Here is a 21,839-nt window from a genome sequence, read left to right as displayed (position 1 = left end):
AGTCTTTGGGACGTTAATGCAAGTAAAATGTTCCACATATTAATATTTTGGCGTTCACTGAACCCATGCCTTTGCAATCCTTTAAAAAGTGCGTGTACATACAACTTAAACCATCCTAAGACAAATGGAAGGGTCTATATATTCTTTATGAAGCAATAAAATATTCTTCAGGACCGGGTACAGAGCCACAGCAATAAGGGAGGAATAACACCAGATCTGCTAGGAATGGCCAGCGATGTGCAGTCTTCTTTAGTTATAAACAGAAATAGGTGCCTATATATAATGGATCCTCCAGTTGGTTTTCAAATAAAAGATCCAGGTATAATCATAAAAAATAGTAAATAAATATTGTGTAGAATGTAATATAACTTAATGGTAGAGCAAAAATACTAAGGTAGCCCCTTACAATATTAAGGGCATCGATACGCCCAATAAAAGTGTGTAGAAGGGTCCCGCAGCATCAGCCAAGACCCCCTCTAGAGCGGCCCCCACTCAGCTGCAACGAAATCGGGAATGGCTGAGTCGGCGTCTTTGGTCCGTAATAATGAAAGAATTGCCCTGTAGATAAGAGGGTCCCTCGCAGCCAGGCGGACCTGCGGTGCTGGGGTCTTCCAGAGATGTGGAGCTGGAGCCAGGAGGCTTCTTCCTGTACCTTACTGAGAAGGTAGAGGTGGTAGATCAGTGGAACAACTTTCCAGCAACAGTGGTAGAGGGTAATACAGTAAGGGGATGGAAACACGCATTGGATATGACTATGACCGGGAACTAATCAGGAAAACAGGCAGAGCAGACGCCCGATTGGTTCTTATCTGCTGCCAAATACTACGTTTCCATCTCCATTGCTCCAAACCCCCCCGTACCGCCGCCTGTCGGCTTCTCCTGCCGTAGCTTCACCTTGTGAGCGGCGATCGATATACTGTCACGGCATAAGATGTCCGGACGCTGAAGTCCTTCCAGACACAAGAATTACCCGAAAATGTAAGGGGGGCATTCAGCCGGCTTGGTGCCGATTTACACAAAATCAACTTGGAGGGCAGGAGACGTACTGGACTCCAACCGCCCCTCCCCCCAAAAGATACAAAATAACACTTATAGTAACGCTTATCACGCAATATAACAATGTAACAAAATGACTTCCTACATCTGGATACTTCTGTAAGTAACGTTCCGGTTGCCGTCTCCTGCAGACTGGGAATTCCTTTTGGCCGCGCCGTCTCTATGATGCCTCCTCAGCCGGGAGACGGAACATGTTCTGGTCTCTGAGCCGGACTTCCCTGCGCTCCGGCCACGGAGAATCGGCCATCTCTGCGGGATTCTCTTCACTTTCAAAACCAACTGCCGGAGGCAAACTGGGAAAATAAATATTATTGGAGTTTACTAACGTTCAAAGATTCAATACTTTTATTAAATGAAAATAAAAATGAGTTGTTTCTCGATTTGTCTCTCTTTATACTTTTATGTAATTGTTGAATTTATTCCTGTTTACCCCTAATAAAAATAAGCGTGGGGTAAGACGGCAATCTCTGACCTTTTTAATTTCCCGCGTGGCATTATAATTATGTTAATGATTTAGCGCCATCATAGTCAATAAGGTTGTAAAAATGGTAAATGCCGAGGTTGGCGTCCCCTCCCTGCCACAACTACCCACATCACTTATCTGCCCAACCAGCCCATTTATACCATTTCTACACCTCGCCCTGCCAACGGCCTCTATTACACCTGGACTGCAATTAAAGGATATTTACTGGGGCAATAAGACATAAAACGCAGCTTTCTTCAGTCCTGCACCGCTTTGTAGAGTTTTGCAGTTAAATTTATAACAAAAGGGTGTTTTACCCCATAAAGACTCAATCATGTTTAACCAATATTCCTCTTTTTGTGTGTTCCTGTACCTGCCAAAGACTCAATTATTTCCAAGTTTAATATTCAGCCATTTTCATGTTATTAAATAGTATTTATTAGCACCAAAATATAAAGAGTAAAACGCGGCCAGAATACGTCACGGGCCGGATATACAATAAGGCTGCTTAGCATTAAAGGAAAGTGGCTTTTATCTCATGTGGTTCTATGGGCTGATTATTTACGGCAGTGGAACTAAAGTCTTAATATCTAAAAGCCCAATTCCTCATTTACTGAAAGTCCCTGTAAGACATCGTCTGGCTCCCCGCAGGCCGTATGATACGGAGTCCGGGGGCTTCTAAAGTACATTGTCTGAAATCACAGAGACAGAACTCAGACAAACGGCGAATCTGCAGCTGCCCCGGCATATAAAGAAACCCCAAAAACAAACTTTTACTGTAATAATAGTGAAGGATTTTTAACACCACGACGAACAGGAGATTAAAAGAAGTTAGGGCTGAAAATTGGGACGGCAAGAAAAGAGGCAAATCAGTAAAATAATAGAAAGTAAGAGGATTTATGGGTTTTTCATGCAGGAAACATTTATATGCAGCATTTAAATTCACCAAACATTAACACCCCGGTCATTTTATATGATGGATACAAAAACCCCCATCAATAAATTAGAAGAAATCCACCAGAGTATTTACATCCATAAAGCAGACGCACGGAACCCTCACTATGCGGGTGAGTGAATTGTGACATCATAGAGTCTGTGACATCACAACACTGTAAAGCCGGAGCGCGCTCCTCTGCTTGCTCAGTGTAGTTGGGCGCTCGCACTTGTAAGCAGCTATTCATAGCGGACTTGAAGTGTTGTTACCAACGGCATCAGAGATTGAGGAGATTTAAAAGAAGAACCTGTTAAAAAGGAGAGCTATGGGGGGCTGCTGTCTACTCCATGGACTGAGGTGGGTTGGAAGGAGTTGCTGCCCCAAAAAAGTGCGGAAGTTTTTCAAAAGAGTGAAAACAGCTTTCACCAAAACCGCTAAAAAGACTGAGGACCTGGCCGGTGGAGACCGGGTCCTGAAAAGGAAGAGAGAGAGCAGCAGTACAGAGGAAGAAAGAGGGAGAGCGAGGAAGAGGACCAAGCGTACTGCTAATGAGAGGGAGGAGAGCAGCCTGTGTCTGAGGGCAAAGCAGGCAACAAGATGCCCAAGAACCAGCACAGGTTTCTCCGAACGGTGTAGATCCAACGAGAAAAACATCCAGACTCTGGGGCAGCAGGAGAAAGAAGGAGCGGAGGAACATCTGGAGGAACATCTGGAGGAGCGCAGAAGGGGAAAGGTTCCCATTAAAAGACGCAGGAGTGAGATAGAAAGTGGTGTTGCTGCGAAAAGATATCGGAGCCTCCTCCCCATGACGCCCTCCGGCTTCCTCTTCCATTCAGTGCTGGGTGAAGGGTCATTCGGAAAAGTCATGTTGGCTTCTGTACCTAGAAGAGACTCTATGGTAGCGGTCAAAATCATCCGCAAGAAAGCCGCTAAGCCCCGGTCCCTACTGAAGGAGAGGAGAATCCTGGAGATGGCTCGGGACAGCCCGTTCCTGTGCCACGGATATGCAGGCTTCAAAACAGAGACCTGTGTGTTATTCGTGATGGAGTATATGGCTGGTGGAAGTCTCCTGTCGTATATGAAGAGGGTCGGCCGCCTCCCCGAGACCACAGCTGCATTTTATTCGGCTGAATTAATCTGCGGCATCCAGTTCCTCCACGCTCGCGGAGTTATACATCGGGACCTGAAGCCGGCCAACATCTTGCTTGACGTAGAGGGCCACGCCAAGATCTGCGATTTCGGTCTTGTCGCAGAAGACATTTTTGGAGCAGCAGAGACAACAGGACACCACGGAACATTCATGTACATGGCCCCCGAAATACATCTAAAGCAAGCATACGGTGTTGCCGTGGACTGGTGGTCCTTCGGGGTGATTCTATTCCGCATGCTGAACGGAAGGTTACCGTTCTATCACGGTAACTGCAAGAAGGTAGCGATGAGTAACATTGTAAATGGAAGCCCTCGGTACGTCAAAGACCTCTCCGAAGACGCTGCGGACATCCTAAAGCATCTTCTGATGAAAGATCCTCAGCATCGCCTCTGGATCACGGGGGGCATCAGGCGGCATCCGTTCTTTCAGGACATTAATTGGGAGGATATAGAGAGCCGCCGTTCAACCCCCCCGTACCGGCCGACATCAGCATCAGATCTCCGCTTGAAGACACTTCAGGAGATTCCATCAGTCTTGTTGAGCACAAAGGACTCGTCCTCTTCATCTTCATCGTCCTCTTCCTCGTCATCGAGCAGCCAGAGTCTTTCTGGCTTCTCCTTTGTGACTCCAGACTGGATGGCCTGAAGGATGGACTAAGCCCCGGCCAAAAGCTGAAAACATAATATTCAAGAAGGAATTTTTTCCCTAGTTTGTGGCAAAATTGGAAAAAGACACAAACTAGGGTTTTTTTTTCCTTCTTTCCAAATAACATCATAACATCATAATAAATTCGAGAAACACCTACATTTTCTGTTATCGTTTCCTTCGTGTTGTATAACTACAGCTGCCATTGTCCACAGATAATTCTACAGAACTATGACCTCACAAGACAGATAGTATAGTGTGATTTATGGAGATAAGAATGGCCCAAATAAAAGTGAATTTTAAGTAATCCACTTAATGTGGCCCCAAATCTAATTTCATTCATGTAATATCAGACCCTATAATTCTCCATTTCTAAAGGTTTTTTTATTTTTCCATAATTAAGAAATTATGGATTTTGAAATAACTTCCGCTACTCAATGCTGTTCAGTCTTTGATTCCTTAGCATGTCTTTAATAACTTTCAATATAATCCATTACCTCCTTCCTCGTCAGCATCTCCCAGTCCCGGGGCTGAACCCGGTATCATCGGCCCTTGAGTGACACATTTTGGGGGCCACATCCCTGCTATATGTATTCATTTAACTAGACTATAATATTCACAAATCCATCACAGGTGTCAATTCTATTCCCCCGACGGTCGTGCAAACCGAATTTAGTGGCCTATTGACCTTTGTACACGGAAAACATTTAAAAGCGTCCATCATAGAAGCGCCGGTGAAAGTGCCGGGTAGCAGCAGAGGTTGTCTACGAGCATCGCGCAGATGTTCACCGGCAGAATGTCATATCTGGGGGGACAGAGTAGCATATAGGGGGGTTTAAGGCATACCGGGGGGGGGCAGAGTGGCATTTCAGTGGCATATAGGGGATATAAGGCATACCAGGCAGCACTATAAACCATATCAGGGGGCAGAGTGGCATATCTTGGGGGTATAAGGCATATCGGGGGGGCACAGTGGCATATCTGGGGGGTATAAGGTATATCTGGGGTGGAGTGGCATATAGGCGGGTATAAGGAAAATCAGAGAAGCACATTGCAATATAGGGGGTATAAGGCATATCTGGGGGGCAGAGTAGCAAGCCGTTTTTTTCAATCATAGTTTTTATGAAATATGGAAAAATAGTTTATATGTGAATTAATATTTACTAGTAAAACTTTTTTAGGTATTAAAACCTAGTTTGAGAAATATCGTGTTTGGGTTCTTGTAGCGTTTATTATGTCAGTTAAATAAGAAGGCAAGTAGAGAAATGCCAGTGTGATAGAGATAAGGGTTGTGTGAGTGCAATGAAACGTTAATGTAAATTTTAAGTTTTTTATTCTCCTGTTTGGTTTTAACACCCAGTTTGTTCATTAAATTATTTTAAACAAATGAAAAATGTGCAACAAATAGATTATGAAAATAATTGTTAGTTGCAGCCCTATGGCTGAGCATTGTGGGAAGTGCAGTCAACAGTAAAGCTGCAGATGCTAGCTGTGAACTACAATTCCCATGATTCTCAGCCAGCCAGGTGGTCCACCATAATGCTGGCTTTGTATCATTGGAAGAGGAGTCAACAGCAGAAGAATTGTTTTTTAATTTTTTTTTAAAAAAAGGCTAATAGCCTCCCTCCCAGGACCCCTACACACACTGCCTTTACACACACCTGCCCATAAACACATACACTGCCCTTACACGCACACATATGCACATACAAAGCCCTGACACACACATACCCGTATTGGCTCGGATATAGGCCGCCCCCGTATATAGGCCGCACCCTAAAAGTTTGGTGCTTTTTTAAAGAAAAAGTTTTTTTCTTTAAAAAAGCACCAAAAAAACATGCTGCCACTCTGCCCCCCCCCGAGATATGCTGCCACTGTCCTCCCTCCCCGAGATATGCTGCCACTGTCCTCCCTCCCCGGGAGGTTGTCTAAGCGCATCGTGCGGACCTCCGCACAATGCGTTTTACCTCTGCCCCCGCCGGACATCTACGCAATACAACTTCCGGTGCCGGCCCTGGATGTGCCGGCACCGGGAAGTTGTATACGCGTATTGCGTAGATGTCCCCACACGATGCGCACGATGCGCTTAGACAACCTCCCGTGCCGGCACCCCCCGTGGGAAGTGCTGGCAGGGGAGGCTGTCTGAGCGTAACGGGGAGTAGGATGCAGGTCCCCTGCACCGCTGCGGGGGATCTGTATCCTAACCCCGCTGCCTGCCTGTCGGGCGCTAGACCCCGAATATAGGCCGCACCCCCACTTTAAAGACTTAAAGTGGGGGAAAAAAGTGCGGCCTATATTCGAGCCAATACGGTATAAATACACTGTCCTTACACATATACACATACGCTGCCCTTACACGCACACAAACATGTACACTGCCCTTGCCCCTTCTCCCCACCTCTTACCTCTTCCGCCATCATCCATCCTGTGGTGGGAGCGCGAGGTCTGTCACTTCACTGCTTTACCGCTCCCTCATCGCTACGCGCCGGCTGTTGATGCAGAGTGCGGGGGCACAATGTCATATAGTGATTAGGGAGCACAGAAGCCGAGGTCTGAAGTAACGTTGAGCCGACTAGAGGGAGATTGTGATCTCCCCAACTAGTCCTACAGGCTGTAGCTGATCGGGCGGCTATGTGCCCCCTCTGGTGAGTATCGCTCTCGCCTCACCCTTTCTCCGGCCCTGCAATGCGGGACAGAGGTGGGGATAGGCAGATGAAGTCATATCACACGCAGGATGTATCCGCTGATCTGTCAGATAACGCGCTCCTCCCTCATATACATGAAAGCTCCGCACTCCGGTAATTACGGAGATCTGTTCTGATGACGCTCGGAAGGGCTTTCGGGGCTTACGTTTTTTCTTGAAGGAGCGCAGATAATAGAGAGAGATTTGGAGTTTATCTCTGTACTCTAATTTTGGTTTAAAAGTTTAGGTATTTAAGGGGCACTTATGATCCAAAGATAACTTGTCGGCTTCTTTTGAACGGATATTCGGGAAGGTGAGTAGGCAGGAGAGTCAGCTTTTAGCATTATGGTCGGTGACTAAGCCTAGGGTGGCGGGTCCAGGGGGACAGTGTGAAACCAGGGGGCAGGTCGCTCTCTCGGGTGATCGGGCCACTCGGGAGCGTTACACTGCGGGGGCTGCGCAGACTGCATTAAAAGGCGCCGTGTACCTTTAAGACACGAAGCGCGGGGATATGACATCATCATACCTGGGAACTCTCCCAATTTGCCCGGAGACTCCAGGTGAATCGCCCTTGCCGGAAAACCCTGGGTGGTGGAAGCCCCCACTCCCCCTCCAAAAATGTGCCCTGTGGCATAAGTGAGTCCGCCCACAACATCGGTGGGACCGCCCACCGACGCCAGCAAGACCTTCTACGCACATCCCGCAAAGGGGGCTCCGGGTAGCTGGACACAGGGGGGCTTTTATTGTAGTGAAAATGGCAGACCTGGAGGGGGTGGCTGGGGGTGCTGCCCTGAGTCGGGGGCTAAAGTAGCGTTAATGGTCGTTTCCCCAGTATCCTGGACGGCCAGTTCGGGTCCGCTGCCCCCATTTAACCCCTTAAGGACCGGGCTCATTTTTCGTTTTGTACCCTGTGGGACCGAGGCTGTTTTGACACTTTTGTGGTGCTTGTGTTCAGCTGTAATTTTCTCCTCACCCATTTAGTGTACCCACATAAGTTATATATTGTTTTTTTTCAGGACAAGATGGGCTTTCTTCAGATACCATTATTTTGATCGTATCATCTTATTTACTATAAAAAAAATAAAAAAAACATGGTGAAAAATTGAAAAATAACACATTTTATGACTTTTATTTGAAAAATCTTTTACTCACCTAAAAAAGCAAGTAAAAAAACTAGCTAAATAGATTCTACTACTTGTCCTGAGTTTAGAGATACCCAATGTTTTTATGTTTTTTTGCTGTTTTTTGTACGTTATAGGGCAATAAGTACAAGCAGCGTTTTATGATTTCCAAATCTTTTTTAACAAATCTGGTCAGTCTGCCTCCATCTCCTCTTTGGAATATCTTTGAAGCCGGTTAACTCAATTTAACCCATTCAAACCATATATTTTTGAAAACTAGACACCCCAGGGTATTCCAAATGATGTTATTTTAACCCTTTCCATGCACCAATTATAGAACTACACTTTGTCAAACTTTGTAATAGTAATTTTTTTTATTTTTTTTTTCCACACAAATTGTACTTTAGTTATACACCGGAGCGGTCACAGCCCACCCAGAGGTAAGTGTTTGGTGTCGCTGGATGCCTCCTGATCGAGGCATTCCAGCGACACCATTTAAGTTTAGGAGGCGATCGTTGATCGCCTCCTAAACGCTTTTAAAACGGGCGTCCGCCGCCATACATTGACGCCCCGGGGAGGGGCCAGACATGGCCCCCGATGCCGATCTCGGCCTTGCTGAATGCCTCGACATCGAGGCATTGCAGCAAGGCCGTTTAAGCGAAGAAAGTGATCCTTGATCACTTTCTAAGCTTATTTAATTTCTTGACGGTTCAGGACCGTCAAAGGTCATTTAGTGACCTTTTTGTCATGACGGTCCTGAACCGGCAAAGGTCGCGAAGGGGTTAATGAAGACTTTATGATTCCGTATCTTCATGCTTATCCACAGTTACGAGCGGATCTGTGATAACGCTTATTAAGTGGGGGGAGGGGCATTTAAATTTTTATTATTTAGATTGCAGAAGAGATTTGGGAAATAAATACAGAATTAAGGGGGGGTTTAGTGGCCAGCTCAGCCAATCAGGTGCCCAGAATACGCGCTGTATGGATAATATTAGCCGGGTGTAAAGGTTGCTGTTCACGAGGCATTAAGTCAGGGCTGATACGGGGAATAATCGCAGCTGATCTGCAGCGGCTCTATAAATAGACGGCCGCGAGACCGTTAGACCGCGGATCTGTAATCTCTTTCTGTAACTTGGTAAATCGCACAGGGTCCACGCGGAAGGGCCCTCCGGGGATTAACGCGGGGTAATAAACACATTATAGATGAATGGACGCAGATAGTAACGGGGGCCAATCGGGTCTCCTTCGCTCCTCAGGTTTCATGTATAACCAGAGGCTTCTGGAATATTCCAGCGCTGTCTGCTGCTGTATTAACCCTTTGGAGCCAGGCGTGCAATATATACCTCAGAACCCCAACTTCATACTTGTGTCCCTTTTTTTCCTCCCCCTACAGAAGCGCTTTCCACTCAAGCGCATAGACCCCTGTCCACTGGGCCAGCACTGGGCCGGACTGGGGGTAACTATTCCACACGCGTGTAAATGTTCTCTGCCGCACACATCTCCCGCGTAAACAATAGCCGGGAAAAGGGCAGATGCTGCAGAATCCCCTCATAGATACATTAAAAGGAACCGCCCACCTCTCCTACATTAATCAGCAAATGACGCAGTAATTATTTAAAGCTAGATCATAATATTATTGCTCACACCACTCAGGCACACAAAGGGTTAGCTGGCAATAATATACAGTATGGGCGTCTGTAGTTACTGGACCGGTTCTATATAACTCGGGCTAAGCCCGGGATACAAACCGCCCCACTGAACGAAGATGCTGGATCTTCTGGAACAAGCCAGGTGGTCGCGGTGCATGCTGGGATATGTAGGCGGTCGGCGACTCTCTCCCTGCTGCGTGAAGCCGGCCTCGGACTACAACTCCCGTGATGCTTCGCGAAGGCGCTGATCCTACCTGATGACAATCGTCAGGGTTTAAATACGCAGACACGGGACGGGTACCGGACTCCGGCGGAGGCAGGTGAGCGGCGATCCAGGTAAGTGCCGAGTATCACCGGGCCGGGCTTTCAGGGAAACTTTCTGTTTACTTTCCACACTTTGTCCGGGTTGGTGAGCCGGGTATACGGGCCCCGTGTCCTTAACCTGCAGAGACTTAATATTTCTTTATTCCCATTCACTTTTTCTAAATTATTACTTTTTTCAGGTTTTTTTTTTCTTACCTTCCTAATTTTGTAAAAAAAAAATGTACATAAGGTGCTTGCGAATATTCAGAAATAATGGTGTAAATTATTATAATTATAGATATAAAATCTGTTTTTTTGTAATTGTTACATTTTTCAGTATATATTTTTTTTTCTACTTCTGCTTTGTTTAATAAATAATATTGCAATAGGAAACAAAATGTACATCATTCTTATTGCACTATTCAGAGTGTGAAATAATATATATATATATATATATATATATATATATATATATATATATATTAATTATTTATTATTATTATATTTTTAGATAAACCGGGTGTAATTGATGAATATAACATATATATACATTAAATGGGACAGTTCTGGGGAAAGGGCTCTATCGTTTCTCTTTTTTGAAATGCATTTCCTAAGTAGATTTTATTTTATTTTTTTTGCTTGTTGTTATTATTATTTTTTTATTTTTTCCCCCGGATGAGAATCATTTGATGGGGTTGACGATCTGGTAGAAAATCGCACATCGCTCATAGACGCTAAAAATATTATCGATCCTGCAAGAGAAGTTTCAATTTTACCAAGAATTGAGATAAATTCATATTGTGTTTTTCTATTAAAAAGAAGAAAAAAAATTCTGGTGCAAAGTTTCAAAAGTGATCTTATCACCATAGTAACGAATAGAATGGTCCAATCAGTAGGATGTTTCCACTGGTTGCTACGGTGACAGGACTGGTTTTCCAGCCTCGCATCAGAATCCCTTTTGGTGTATAAGCTCCGTAGGGTTAGTGACGCCGCAGGAAGGGTCCGTCGGTGCAATAGATGCTCTGCGTCTCTGATGACTTCCTTGCAGTTGATCGCACTTTGTGGGGTCAGGAGAGCCGAGCTGCGGAACCCTGTTTCCTGATCGCTGCGATCAGTAGGCAGGGAGATCAGTAAGATGAAGAAAAGAGGTTTTTTTTCTTCTTATTTATTTTTTATAATAATTCTGTTTTTTTCTTTTGCTGGTAGCGGCCAAAAAACAAAATGCAATTTTTATTTTTAAATGAAATGTAATTATTTATGTAGACGCTTAATTTCTTCTGCAATTTTGTTACGGAAACAAATATTCCTTTAAATTTTAATCTCTAAAAGTTTTTACAATTGTATAAAATGTCTCTAATTACGTTTAATGTTCCTGTTATGTTTGTAGAATCCGCAAACAAATCTCTAGATTGCCATGATGGATAAAAGCTCCTAATGATAGTAATTGCCGCTACATTCCTTTGCTGTAAGATTATTCCTCCCCATTAAGTTATAGCCCCCTTATTGTTACTTTATTGGCTGTTGTTGATTGGTTCGTGCAGCCGCTGTAAGGATGGTAGGAGGAGAAGGGATCTTCATGGTGGGTATTATATATTAATATGATGGGTATCGGATATATAATCACATAAAAATCCCTTTAACCTAAAAATGGCCAAAAGATCCATATATATATCAAATGATTCATTATGTTAATAAAAGAAGTTCCATAAAACATCATCAGTTCCCCTTAATGAAAGTGTACAGAACAAAAGGCCAACGAGGGGTACGCGTGTTCCAGGGTGCACTCCCCCCGAGGAGCCTACAAAGGACTCGGGACCCTGTGGGCGATCGCAAGCTATTCTATTATTTATATATAATTATTATATAAGTCCATAAAGAGGTAGGTGTAAGGATCAGCCATCGGCTTCTAGAAGGATAACGCAGACAATTATGTAAAGAAGGTTGATGATAATCCCCGGTATTGGGAGTTTTAATCCATCCTGATTCACGTTCGCTGATGTCACTTAACCTGCCTTCTGGTGGAAAGCACTGACCGCGTCTCTCTCGCTCTCTAAAGCAGAAGGACGTCTCTCAGCAGTATGGCGTTGGTGAAGAGCGGCTGGCTCTGGAGACAAAGTAAGTGCTCTCTCCGTGCGCTCTCTCCGTGCGCTCTCTCCGTGGGCTCTCTCCGTGGGCTCTCTCCGTGGGCTCTCTCCGTGCGCTCTCTCCGTGCGCTCTCTCCGTGGGCTCTCTCCGTGGGCTCTCTCCGTGGGCTCTCTCCGTGGGCTCTCTCCGTGCGCTCTCTCCGTGCCCTCTCTCCATGCGCTCTCTCCATGCGCTCTCTCCATGCGCTCTCTCCATGCGCTCTCTCCATGCTGCTCTCATGTGCTTTTTGGGGCATCTTAAAACCCCATCAAACCATATATTTTTGAAAACTAGACACTCCAAGGTATTTCAAATGTTGATACTCGGCATTGAGGCATTACACCAAGACCATGTAAGCAAAGAACGTGATCTTGGTGCGATTTCTAAGATCATTTGATGCCAGGCACGTCGTTGGTCATTAAGGGGTTAAGATGATTAAGTCGCCCACGACCGGGTTTTTCTTCCTTGTCGCCAAAACCTATAATTCCGCACAGAACTTGTTGGCACAAAAACCATGACACTCGGCATGTACCAACAGTCCCTTCTTCCTTTGCTTTTTTGGATATTTGGCTGACACTCGATACATTCTCACACTCACACTCACACTCTCTCCCTCCTAAAACTAAATGATGGATTCTGAACCGAAATACCGTGCTGAAAGCGGTCCGTCTCTCTCCGCAGGCTCCGTGTTGCGCCGTTGGAAGAGGCACTGGTTTGACCTGTGGATGGACGGCGGTCTGGTCTATTACCCGGACGAGACCCGGCGCAACATCGAGGAGCGAATCCTTCTGAAGTTTAACTGTGTGAATGTAAAGGCCGGTCTGGAGTGCGGAGGTGAGGCTTCCGCGGTGCGGAGCGAGGAGCTTTGGGCAATGTGGGCGATCGAACGAGCGCCGCCGCCGTGGACTGCTTTCTAGTGCTGGCGGGAGGGTCATCAATGACCTCTAGGACCAGTCCTGGTTTGTATCGGGTGTTCAAGGCGGTCACCGGTCCTGCGTGTCGGCCAGACGTGGATCTGTTCGTGCCTTGGTATGGATTTAGGGGACCTAAACAATTGGCAATCTGCACGGTTATTCCTCCCCATGAGGTTCTCTCTGCTATTAAGTTGTTGATTTAGTTCCGTCGGCCTCTCCTTAGTGTAATTAGAGGGTTTGTATGTCAGGGAGCGGTTAGTCCTCCTGACTTTCAGATGTATGATAGAAAGGGCTTAAGATTTATCCCGCTGATACGATGTAACCGGGTCGCCGCTGAAAACAGTCTAACCGATCAGTCCCAACGCCGAGACCTGCCCTACAGGGGGGCAGAATCTCCTAAGCAGACCCGCGAGCCGGGACGTAGGATGACGATTAACGCGGCTGATTATTTAACGTGATTTAGTTCAGGAAAGCCGTCCCGGCAGCTGCGGTTTAAACAGACGGTCGTGTTTTGCAGACATTCAGCCCCCGGAAGGCGGTGATCGGGAAGCGTTGGTGACGGTGGATCTGCGGGATCAGTCCCGGCTGCTGCTGTGCGCTGAGAGCCCTGATGATGCCGCGTGAGTATCGCCATGTTATATGCGCCCCCCCAAACGGAACAACTCCACCACTGATAAATAATCATAATATTATATATACACTGCAGTTCAAAGGTTTGGGGTCACTGTCTGTAACATAATTACAAAAGAGTTTCTAACCATCAATTACCGTATTGGCTCGGATATAGGCCGCCCCCGTATATAGGCCGCACCCTAAAAGTTTGGTGCTTTTTTAAAGAAAAAGTTTTTTTCTTTAAAAAAGCACCAAAAAAAACATGCTGCCACTCTGTCCCCCCCCCCGAGATATGCTACCACTGTCCTCCCTCCCCGAGATATGCTGCCACTGTCCTCCTCCCCTGCACCCCCCGAGATACGCTACCACTGTCCCCCCCCCCGATATGCTACCACTGTCCTCCTCCCCCCCCCGATATGCTACCACTGTCCCCCCCCCGATATGCTACCACTGTCCCCCCCCCGATATGCTACCACTGTCCTCCTCCCCCCCCCCGAGATATGCTGCCACTGTCCTCCTCTGCCCCCCCCTCCTCGACTTACCGGAGCAGACTCCCGGGTGTCTTGCGGGGCCGGCGAGTGACATCTACGCAATACGCGTATGCAACTTCCGGTACCGGAAGTTGCATACGCGTATTGCGTAGATGTCTCCCGCCGGCCCCGCAAGACACCCGGGAGTCTGCTCCGGTAAGTCGGGGGTGGGCAGAGGTAAAACGCTTAGACAACCTCCCGTGCCGGCACCCCCCCCCGTGGGAAGTGCTGGCAGGGGAGGCTGTCTGAGCGTATCGGGGAGTAGGATACGGGTCCCCTGCACCGCTGCGGGGGATCTGTATCCGAACCCCGCTGCCTGCCCCGAATATAGGCCGCACCCCCACTTTAAAAACTTAAAGTGGGGGAAAAAAGTGCGGCCTATATTCGAGCCAATACGGTATCCTTTTAAACTTAAACTTGGATCTGCGAACTCAATGTGCCATTGGAACACAGGAGTGATGGGAGTGATAAAGGGCCATTGAAAGACAGGAGTGATGGGAGTGATAAAGGGCCATTGGAACACAGGAGTGATGGGAGTGATAAAGGGCCATTGGAAGACAGGAGTGATGGGAGTGATAAAGGGCCATTGGAGCACAGGAGTGATGGGAGTGATAAAGGGCCATTGGGACACAGGAGTGATGGGAGGGATAAAGGGCCATTGGAGCACAGGAGTGATGGGAGTGATAAAGGGCCAATGGGACACAGGAGTGATGGGAGGGATAAAGGGCCAATGGGACACAGGAGTGATGGGAGGGATAAAGGGCCATTGGGACACAGGAGTGATGGGAGGGATAAAGGGCCATTGGGACACAGGAGTGATAGGAGTGATAAAGGGCCATTGGAAGACAGGAGTGATGGGAGTGATAAAGGGCCATTGGAGCACAGGAGTGATGGGAGTGATAAAGGGCCAATGGGACACAGGAGTGATGGGAGGGATAAAGGGCCATTGGAACACAGGAGTGATGGGAGTGATAAAGGGCCATTGGAACACAGGAGTGATGGGAGTGATAAAGGGCCATTGTAACACAGGAGTGATGGGAGTGATAAAGGGCCAGTGGGACACAGGAGTGATGGGAGTGATAAAGGGCCATTGTAACACAGGAGTGATGGGAGTGATAAAGGGCCAGTGGGACACAGGAGTGATGGGAGTGATAAAGGGCCATTGGAGCACAGGAGTGATGGGAGTGATAAAGGGCCATTGGGACACAGGAGTGATGGGAATGATAAAGGGCCATTGGAACACAGGAGTGATGGGAGTGATAAAGGGCCATTGTAACACAGGAGTGATGGGAGTGATAAAGGGCCAGTGGGACACAGGAGTGATGGGAGTGATTAAGGGCCGTTGGAACACAGGAGTGATGGGAGTGATAAAGGGCCTCTGTACGCCTATGAAGAGATTCTATTAAAAATCAGCCGTTTCCAGCTACAATAGTCATTTACAGCATTAACCCCGTCTGCGCTGGATTTCTCATGCATTTGATGTTATTTTAATCGACAATATCTGCTTTTCTTTCAAAAACAAGGAAATTACAAAGTGACCCCAAACTTTTGAATTGTAGTATGTAGGGATATATATATATATGTGTGTGTGTTTTGTTTTTTTAAATACACACTTTTTAACGGATGTCATCACAGTGTATCCTACATATTACTCTATACACACACCTATATGTTTTAGCCCAATGTCTTTAAAGGAATCATGTTGTGGGGTTATTGGGGCCGGTCTAGCCAAGGAGATCGGCCCCATTCGGCCCTTGTCTAGTCGCCCGTTTCTCCTGCTGTAAAGACTCAAACCTTAATCAGTCGTTGGTCTCGTCTTAGATTCAGGAGCCGTATGACTATCCCATGCGTGTTTAATTCCCTCACTGTATTACCCTCTACCACTTCTGCTGGGAGGCTGCTTCACTTATCTACCATCCTGGTAGAGTTTTCCAAATCTCACTGTCAGAGCGTATTCCTTGGTCCATTGCAGTAAGATGTGTGCCGGGTAGTTTTATCTAGCAGATGTGTGTACAGGCAGAGCCAGTTATGTAATAACATATTAATTAAGACTAAAAATATAAAGATGCTGCCTTTTAACCCGGAGACGATGAATTAACCCCTGTATGTTCTGTTTTTCAGGGCCTGGAAGTTGGCTCTCCTGGATGCCAAAATGTATCCGGTAAGAACAGCTTTTGGACTCCTTTTTACACGTAATTAATTGGATTATAGTTCCGTTTTATAATATTTAAGTGCCGTTTAAGGAGAGATTTATTTAATGTCTAAAGCTGTTTCTATGCACATTATTGGGGCTTTTAGGAAACCCTGTTCTATCAAATAAGTCTTAAAAAAAATAAAAAAAAAAAAAGTGGCCCTACTGTCATACCTGCAAACATCCCCGGGAACATTACACGTACTGCTCCTCATGGGAGGCAGAGGGGAATGGGGCTGGCTGTGCATCATGCTGAGGGGTGGGGCCAGGAGAGTGGGTGGGGCCAAATGTCCCTCCCGCTAAAGATCAAAGGCTTGGTGATCGGCTACGATTCCTGCATCCTCATGAAAAATCCACAGCATTTCCAGGGATGCCTGTTGTTAGCGTGTGCGATTATTAACTTTATGGCTGAAAATATCGAGACAGGTGGCAGCTATGACTGACAAGGCCTGTTGATACATTGAATTAAACGCGTCCGCCGAAGCGAAATGAGTCGGCAGAACGTAAACCGGGTAAAAGTTTTGGTGAAAAGTTCTCGGAGACGTTCTCTCCTTTATTTTTCCCGCGCAGGTTTACGTGTACGATCCTTACGACGACCATTACCAGGCGGTGCCTCTGAATGCCCACCATGCCGTTTACATAAATCCCGGATACGGCGGCTGTGGTTATGGTAAGTGTAATAATTATTACGTGGTGGGCAATTATATGTAAAGGGCCCGATAGGAAAGGAATGCCGTTTGCCAGCTGCTGCAGAACGGCTTATGCCCTCTTGTGGCCAGAGTTGGTATTGAAGCATTCATGTGGTTTTCCTTCAGCCTCCATAAGCCGGTATCTTCAGGCTGGTCTTTAAATCCCCCTGGGGTGTGTTGAACACTGAGGGTTAATACCCCCAAGCAGTTGAAATGGGGACTACATGACCATTTAAAGGGACCATTGCATTAAAGTGCGTATGATGACTGCCCCTTTGTAGGTTTATTGATTTTGGCCTTGGAGGTGGCCCAGCTGGCCAACCCCGGCATGAGTAGCCAGGGCTGTAAAGTGTCTTCTGCCCCTCCATAGTAACCCGCTGTCCCTTTCACCTCCAGGTCCTGGGATGACCCCCGTCATTATTCGAGACGACCCTTACCGCAGCACGTACGGGGAGCAGCTAGCCCTGGGCATGCTGGCCGGGGCTGTCACCGGATCCGCGCTGGGCTCCCTCATGTGGCTGCCGTGCTGGTTTTAGGAAGCGGCGTGTCCTGCGCTCATCCGCTGGGGTTTCAGCGGTAGCCTCGACACGCGTGTGCACCGGGTATGACGCGTTCCATGTCGTTCGCTTCTGGATTACAAACCGCGCCCTCCCAGAGATTTTATTAGTCTCGTTAATCAACCGAGTAAAATATCTTTGCGGAAGCTTCCCGAAATAAAAAAAAAACATTCTTCTTTTGAAATTTTAGATTTTTCTTTTCTGAACCAAAAAAAAAGTTTGTAGTAGTTTCTGGCGCCTGTGATTTTATTTTATTATATCGCATTTGGTTTGGCAGGATGGGTCGCTTGCTTATTTGGTCTTATAGGGGTTAATGTGAGCAATTTGTATTTTTTATTATCCTATAACAGGGCCAAGTTTCCATAATAAGATAATTTAACTAAAATAGATGTAGCCAAAACAACAACTTCCATCCAGCTCAGTGGTTCTGATAGATAGTGTTCCATGGCTAGGGTTGCCATATCAGCAGAAATAATACATTTCACATCTTGCAAGTGTACCGTGACATGCTGCCATGCCGTACTGGGGTGTGTTAGCTGATTGACAACAACGGCGGCCTCCGGGTCTCCAGATAAAGGGAGTTTACTGGAACAAAACGAGAGAAAACCAGGTTTTTGTGACCAACTGGCATACTGTATACAGCACGCTGGGGGGGTTATATTACTGTATACAGCACGCTGGGGGGGGTTATATTACTGTATACAGCGCTGGGGGTTATATTACTGTATACAGCACGCTGGGGGGGGTTATATTACTGTATACAGCACGCTGGGGGGGGTTATATTACTGTATACAGCGCTGGGGGTTATATTACTGTATACAGTGCTGGGGGTTATATTACTGTATACAGCGCTGGGGGTTATATTACTGTATTCAGAACTGAGGGGTTATATTACTGTATACAGCACGCTGGGGGGGGTTATATTGCTGTATACAGCGCTGGGGGGGGTTATATTACTGTATACAGAGCTGAGGGGTTATTACTGTATACAGCGCTGGGGGTTATATTACTGTATAGAGCACGCTGGGGGGTATATTACTGTATACAGCACGCTGGGGGGTATATTACTGTATACAGCATGCTGGGGGGTTATATTGCTCTATCCAGTGCTGGGGGTTATATTACTGTATACAGCACGCTGGGGGGTATATTACTGTATACAGCACGCTGGGGGGTATATTACTGTATACAGCATGCTGGGGGGGTTATATTACTGTATACTGTGCTGGGGGGGTTATATTGCTCTATCCAGTGCTGGGGGTTATATTACTGTATACAGCGCTGGGGGTTATTACTGTATACAGTGCTGGGGGGTTATATTACTGTATACAGCGCTGGGGGGTTATATTACTGTATACAGCGCTGGGGGGTTATATTACTGTATACAGCGCTGGGGGGTTATATTACTGTATACAGTGCTGGAGGTTATATTACTGTATAGAGCGCTGGGGGTTATATTACTGTATACAGTGCTGGGGTTATATTACTGTATACAGCGCTGGGGGTTATATTACTGTATACAGCGCTGGGGGGTTATATTACTGTATACAGCGCTGGGGGTTATATTACTGTATACAGCGCTGGGGGGTTATATTACTGTATACAGCGCTGGGGGTTATATTACTGTATACAGCGCTGGGGGTTATATTACTGTATACAGTGCTGGGGTTATATTACTGTATACAGCGCTGGGGGTTATATTACTGTATACAGCGCTGGGGGGTTATATTACTGTATACAGCGCTGGGGGGTTATATTACTGTATACAGCGCTGGGGGGTTATATTACTGTATACAGCGCTGGGGGGTTATATTACTGTATACAGCGCTGGGGGATTATATTACTGTATACAGCGCTGGGGGGTTATATTACTGTATACAGCGCTGGGGGGTTATATTACTGTATACAGCGCTGGGGGTTATATTACTGTATACAGTGCTGGGGGTTATATTACTGTATACAGCGCTGGGGGGTTATATTACTGTATACAGTGCTGGGGGTTATATTACTGTATACAGCGCTGGGGGGTTATATTACTGTATACAGCGCTGGGGGTTATATTACTGTATACAGTGCTGGGGGTTATATTACTGTATACAGCGCTGGGGGTTATTACTGTATACAGCGCTGGGGGGTTATATTACTGTATACAGCGCTAGTGGGGTTTTTTTTCTCTTTTTCCAAAGTAATTTTACCTACAATGAAAATTATTTGTGCAATAAACTTATATTGCTTTGAAACTATCGCCTGTTTGTGTACTGATAGATTTAACCCCTTCCATACCGGCGTTCTCGTACTGCGTCTTTCCTTGAAGACCGCAGTTTTATTTAAATATTTTAATTCCGTGCTCGTGATTCGCTTCAAAGCGATCACGTGAGGGGGAGTGGCTTCTATGGATCGCTGACATACCTGGTACGTCCCTGTCTGTGGGTGACACCCAACCAGGAAGTACCAGGTACGTCACCGGTACGGAAAGGGTTAATTTTATTTCCTGATGGCCGTCCTCTAATGGGGGGGGGGGGTCAGACAGCGATGTGAACCCTACAGAGGAGCTGCTGGGACGAGGACTCGCAAGTCTTTTTGCCTAAAGCATTCTTTTCCTGCCCTGAAGGTTACCGGAGATCTTCCAATTCTGGTATAGAACTAAAATATCAGCGGGGCGACTCCAGTTATCCGCGATATCGCCGGCTGATATTTTCTCACCTCCGTCTCTCCATCACGTTGATCGTTTACCGGGCTCCGCAGAGCTCCCTTTAACACCATTGCCGTTGTATGAGTGGAATCAATATGTTATACATTAACTCTCTCACTGCTAGAGGGCGAGAGGCACATATCGTGGTGTAACTGCACGCGGGTTGTGGAAAAGCAGAAACTGAGAAGGACTTGGGTATGATTGTAGACCAGAAACTTAGCAACAAAGTGCGGCGCCAGTCAGCGGCTGCAAAAGCCGGTCTGGTATTGGCATACAGAGGAGAATTAAATCACGAGATGAAAATATAATGTGGCCTCTTTATAAAGCGATGGTGAGGCCTCAGCTGGAGTAGGCCGGGCAATTTTGGGCTCCGGTTTTTAAAAAGGATGTTAGAGAGCTGGAGAGAGTGCAGAGGCGGCTACAACGTTAATAAGAGGAATGGAGAATTTAAGTTCTGAAGAAAGGCTAGAAAAACTGAACTTGATTTCACTTGAAAAGCGACGTCTACGAGGGGTTCTGATCACATCGTACTAATACATACAGGGTCGGTATAAACAGCTCTCTAGTGATCTATTCACCAAGAGGTCTCTACAAAAGACACGAGGAAAGGAGATTTCAGCGCCAGCGGAGGAAAGGAGATTTCAGCGTCAGCGGAGGAAAGGAGATTTCAGCGTCAGCGGAGGAAAGGAGATGTCAGCGTCAGCGGAGGAAAGGAGATTTCAGCGTCAGCGGAGGAAAGGATTCTTCACAGTAAGAATATGAAATTCTCTGCCTGAGGATGTTATCTAACTCTGTGGATATGTTTAACCCCTTAATGACAAGACTGTTTCTTACTCGTAGTACATTTTGGGACAATGGCTCTTAACATTTTTTGGTGTTGCTGTTTAGCTGTGATTTTCTTCTTTCTCATGTTGTGCTCCCACACATATCATATATTGGTTTTTTTTCTCACTTTCTGCGCATGTACGGAATGGTATAGCTCCACAGCCATTAGAACCACCCTGACAGGCAAATAGCATAACAGCCCAACCCTGCGGGGTAAATTAAGGACGGCGTCTCCTTCTGGGGGGCTCACTATCCTCAGCAATCCCGAAGATGTCTCTGAATGAATTTAGCACGGTGCTGGCTGCACGATGACCTCTGTTCATGAATTTGCCCTGAGTACCCCCTGGATCCAGCGAGCTGCCCCTGATATTAGGCATCTGCGGGGCAGAGCGCATACAGCTGGCTGCGGCAACAACACATAACAAGGCGGCCCCATCGAGTCGCCCGTTTCTCCCGCTGTAAAGAATCAAACCTTAATCAGTCGTTGGTCTCGTCTTAGATTCAGGAGCCGTATGTCTATCCCATGCATGTTTAATACCCTCACTGTATTACCCTCTACCCCTTCTGCTGGGAGGCTGTTCTACTTATCCACCACCCTCTCAGTAAAGTAAAATTATCACGGAGGAACATTATGTCATAATACAGAAATATCCAATTAATTGGAAAATTGCTGAAATTCTGGATCCAAAAAAACGGAAAT

At 46.4% G+C, this 21,839-nt stretch overlaps 1 protein-coding gene across 1 annotated transcript; it reads left to right on the top strand.

The window, feature by feature from the left end:
* The first annotated feature begins 9,936 nt into the window (after window positions 1–9,936).
* On the top strand, window positions 9,937–17,788 carry PLEKHB1 (pleckstrin homology domain containing B1). Its single transcript, XM_053456668.1, has 7 exons — window positions 9,937–10,037; window positions 12,061–12,119; window positions 12,810–12,962; window positions 13,560–13,662; window positions 16,306–16,345; window positions 16,946–17,045; window positions 17,461–17,788. Exons 2-7 carry the CDS (start codon window positions 12,083–12,085, stop codon window positions 17,598–17,600), a joined length of 573 nt encoding a protein of 190 aa, XP_053312643.1. The 5' UTR covers window positions 9,937–10,037; window positions 12,061–12,082; the 3' UTR covers window positions 17,601–17,788.
* Window positions 17,789–21,839: the final 4,051 nt, after the last annotated feature.

The sequence above is a fragment of the Spea bombifrons genome, chromosome 2 (genome assembly GCF_027358695.1).
Source record: "Spea bombifrons isolate aSpeBom1 chromosome 2, aSpeBom1.2.pri, whole genome shotgun sequence".
Lineage (NCBI taxonomy): Eukaryota > Metazoa > Chordata > Amphibia > Anura > Pelobatidae > Spea > Spea bombifrons.
Note: the sequence above shows the minus strand (reverse complement) of the source record. Positions and strands in the feature narration are given on the sequence as shown.

What these genes read in the sequence shown, in the direction of transcription:
- PLEKHB1 (XM_053456668.1), top strand. Translation starts at nt 12,083, where the DNA reads ATGGCGTTGGTGAAGAGCGGCTGGCTCTGGAGACAAA. An exon ending in GAGAGCCCTGATGATGCCGC is followed by an intron (nt 13,663 to 16,305) that starts GTGAGTATCGCC and finishes TCTGTTTTTCAG; the next exon opens with GGCCTGGAAGTTGGCTCTCC. An exon ending in TGGATGCCAAAATGTATCCG is followed by an intron (nt 16,346 to 16,945) that starts GTAAGAACAGCT and finishes TTTCCCGCGCAG; the next exon opens with GTTTACGTGTACGATCCTTA.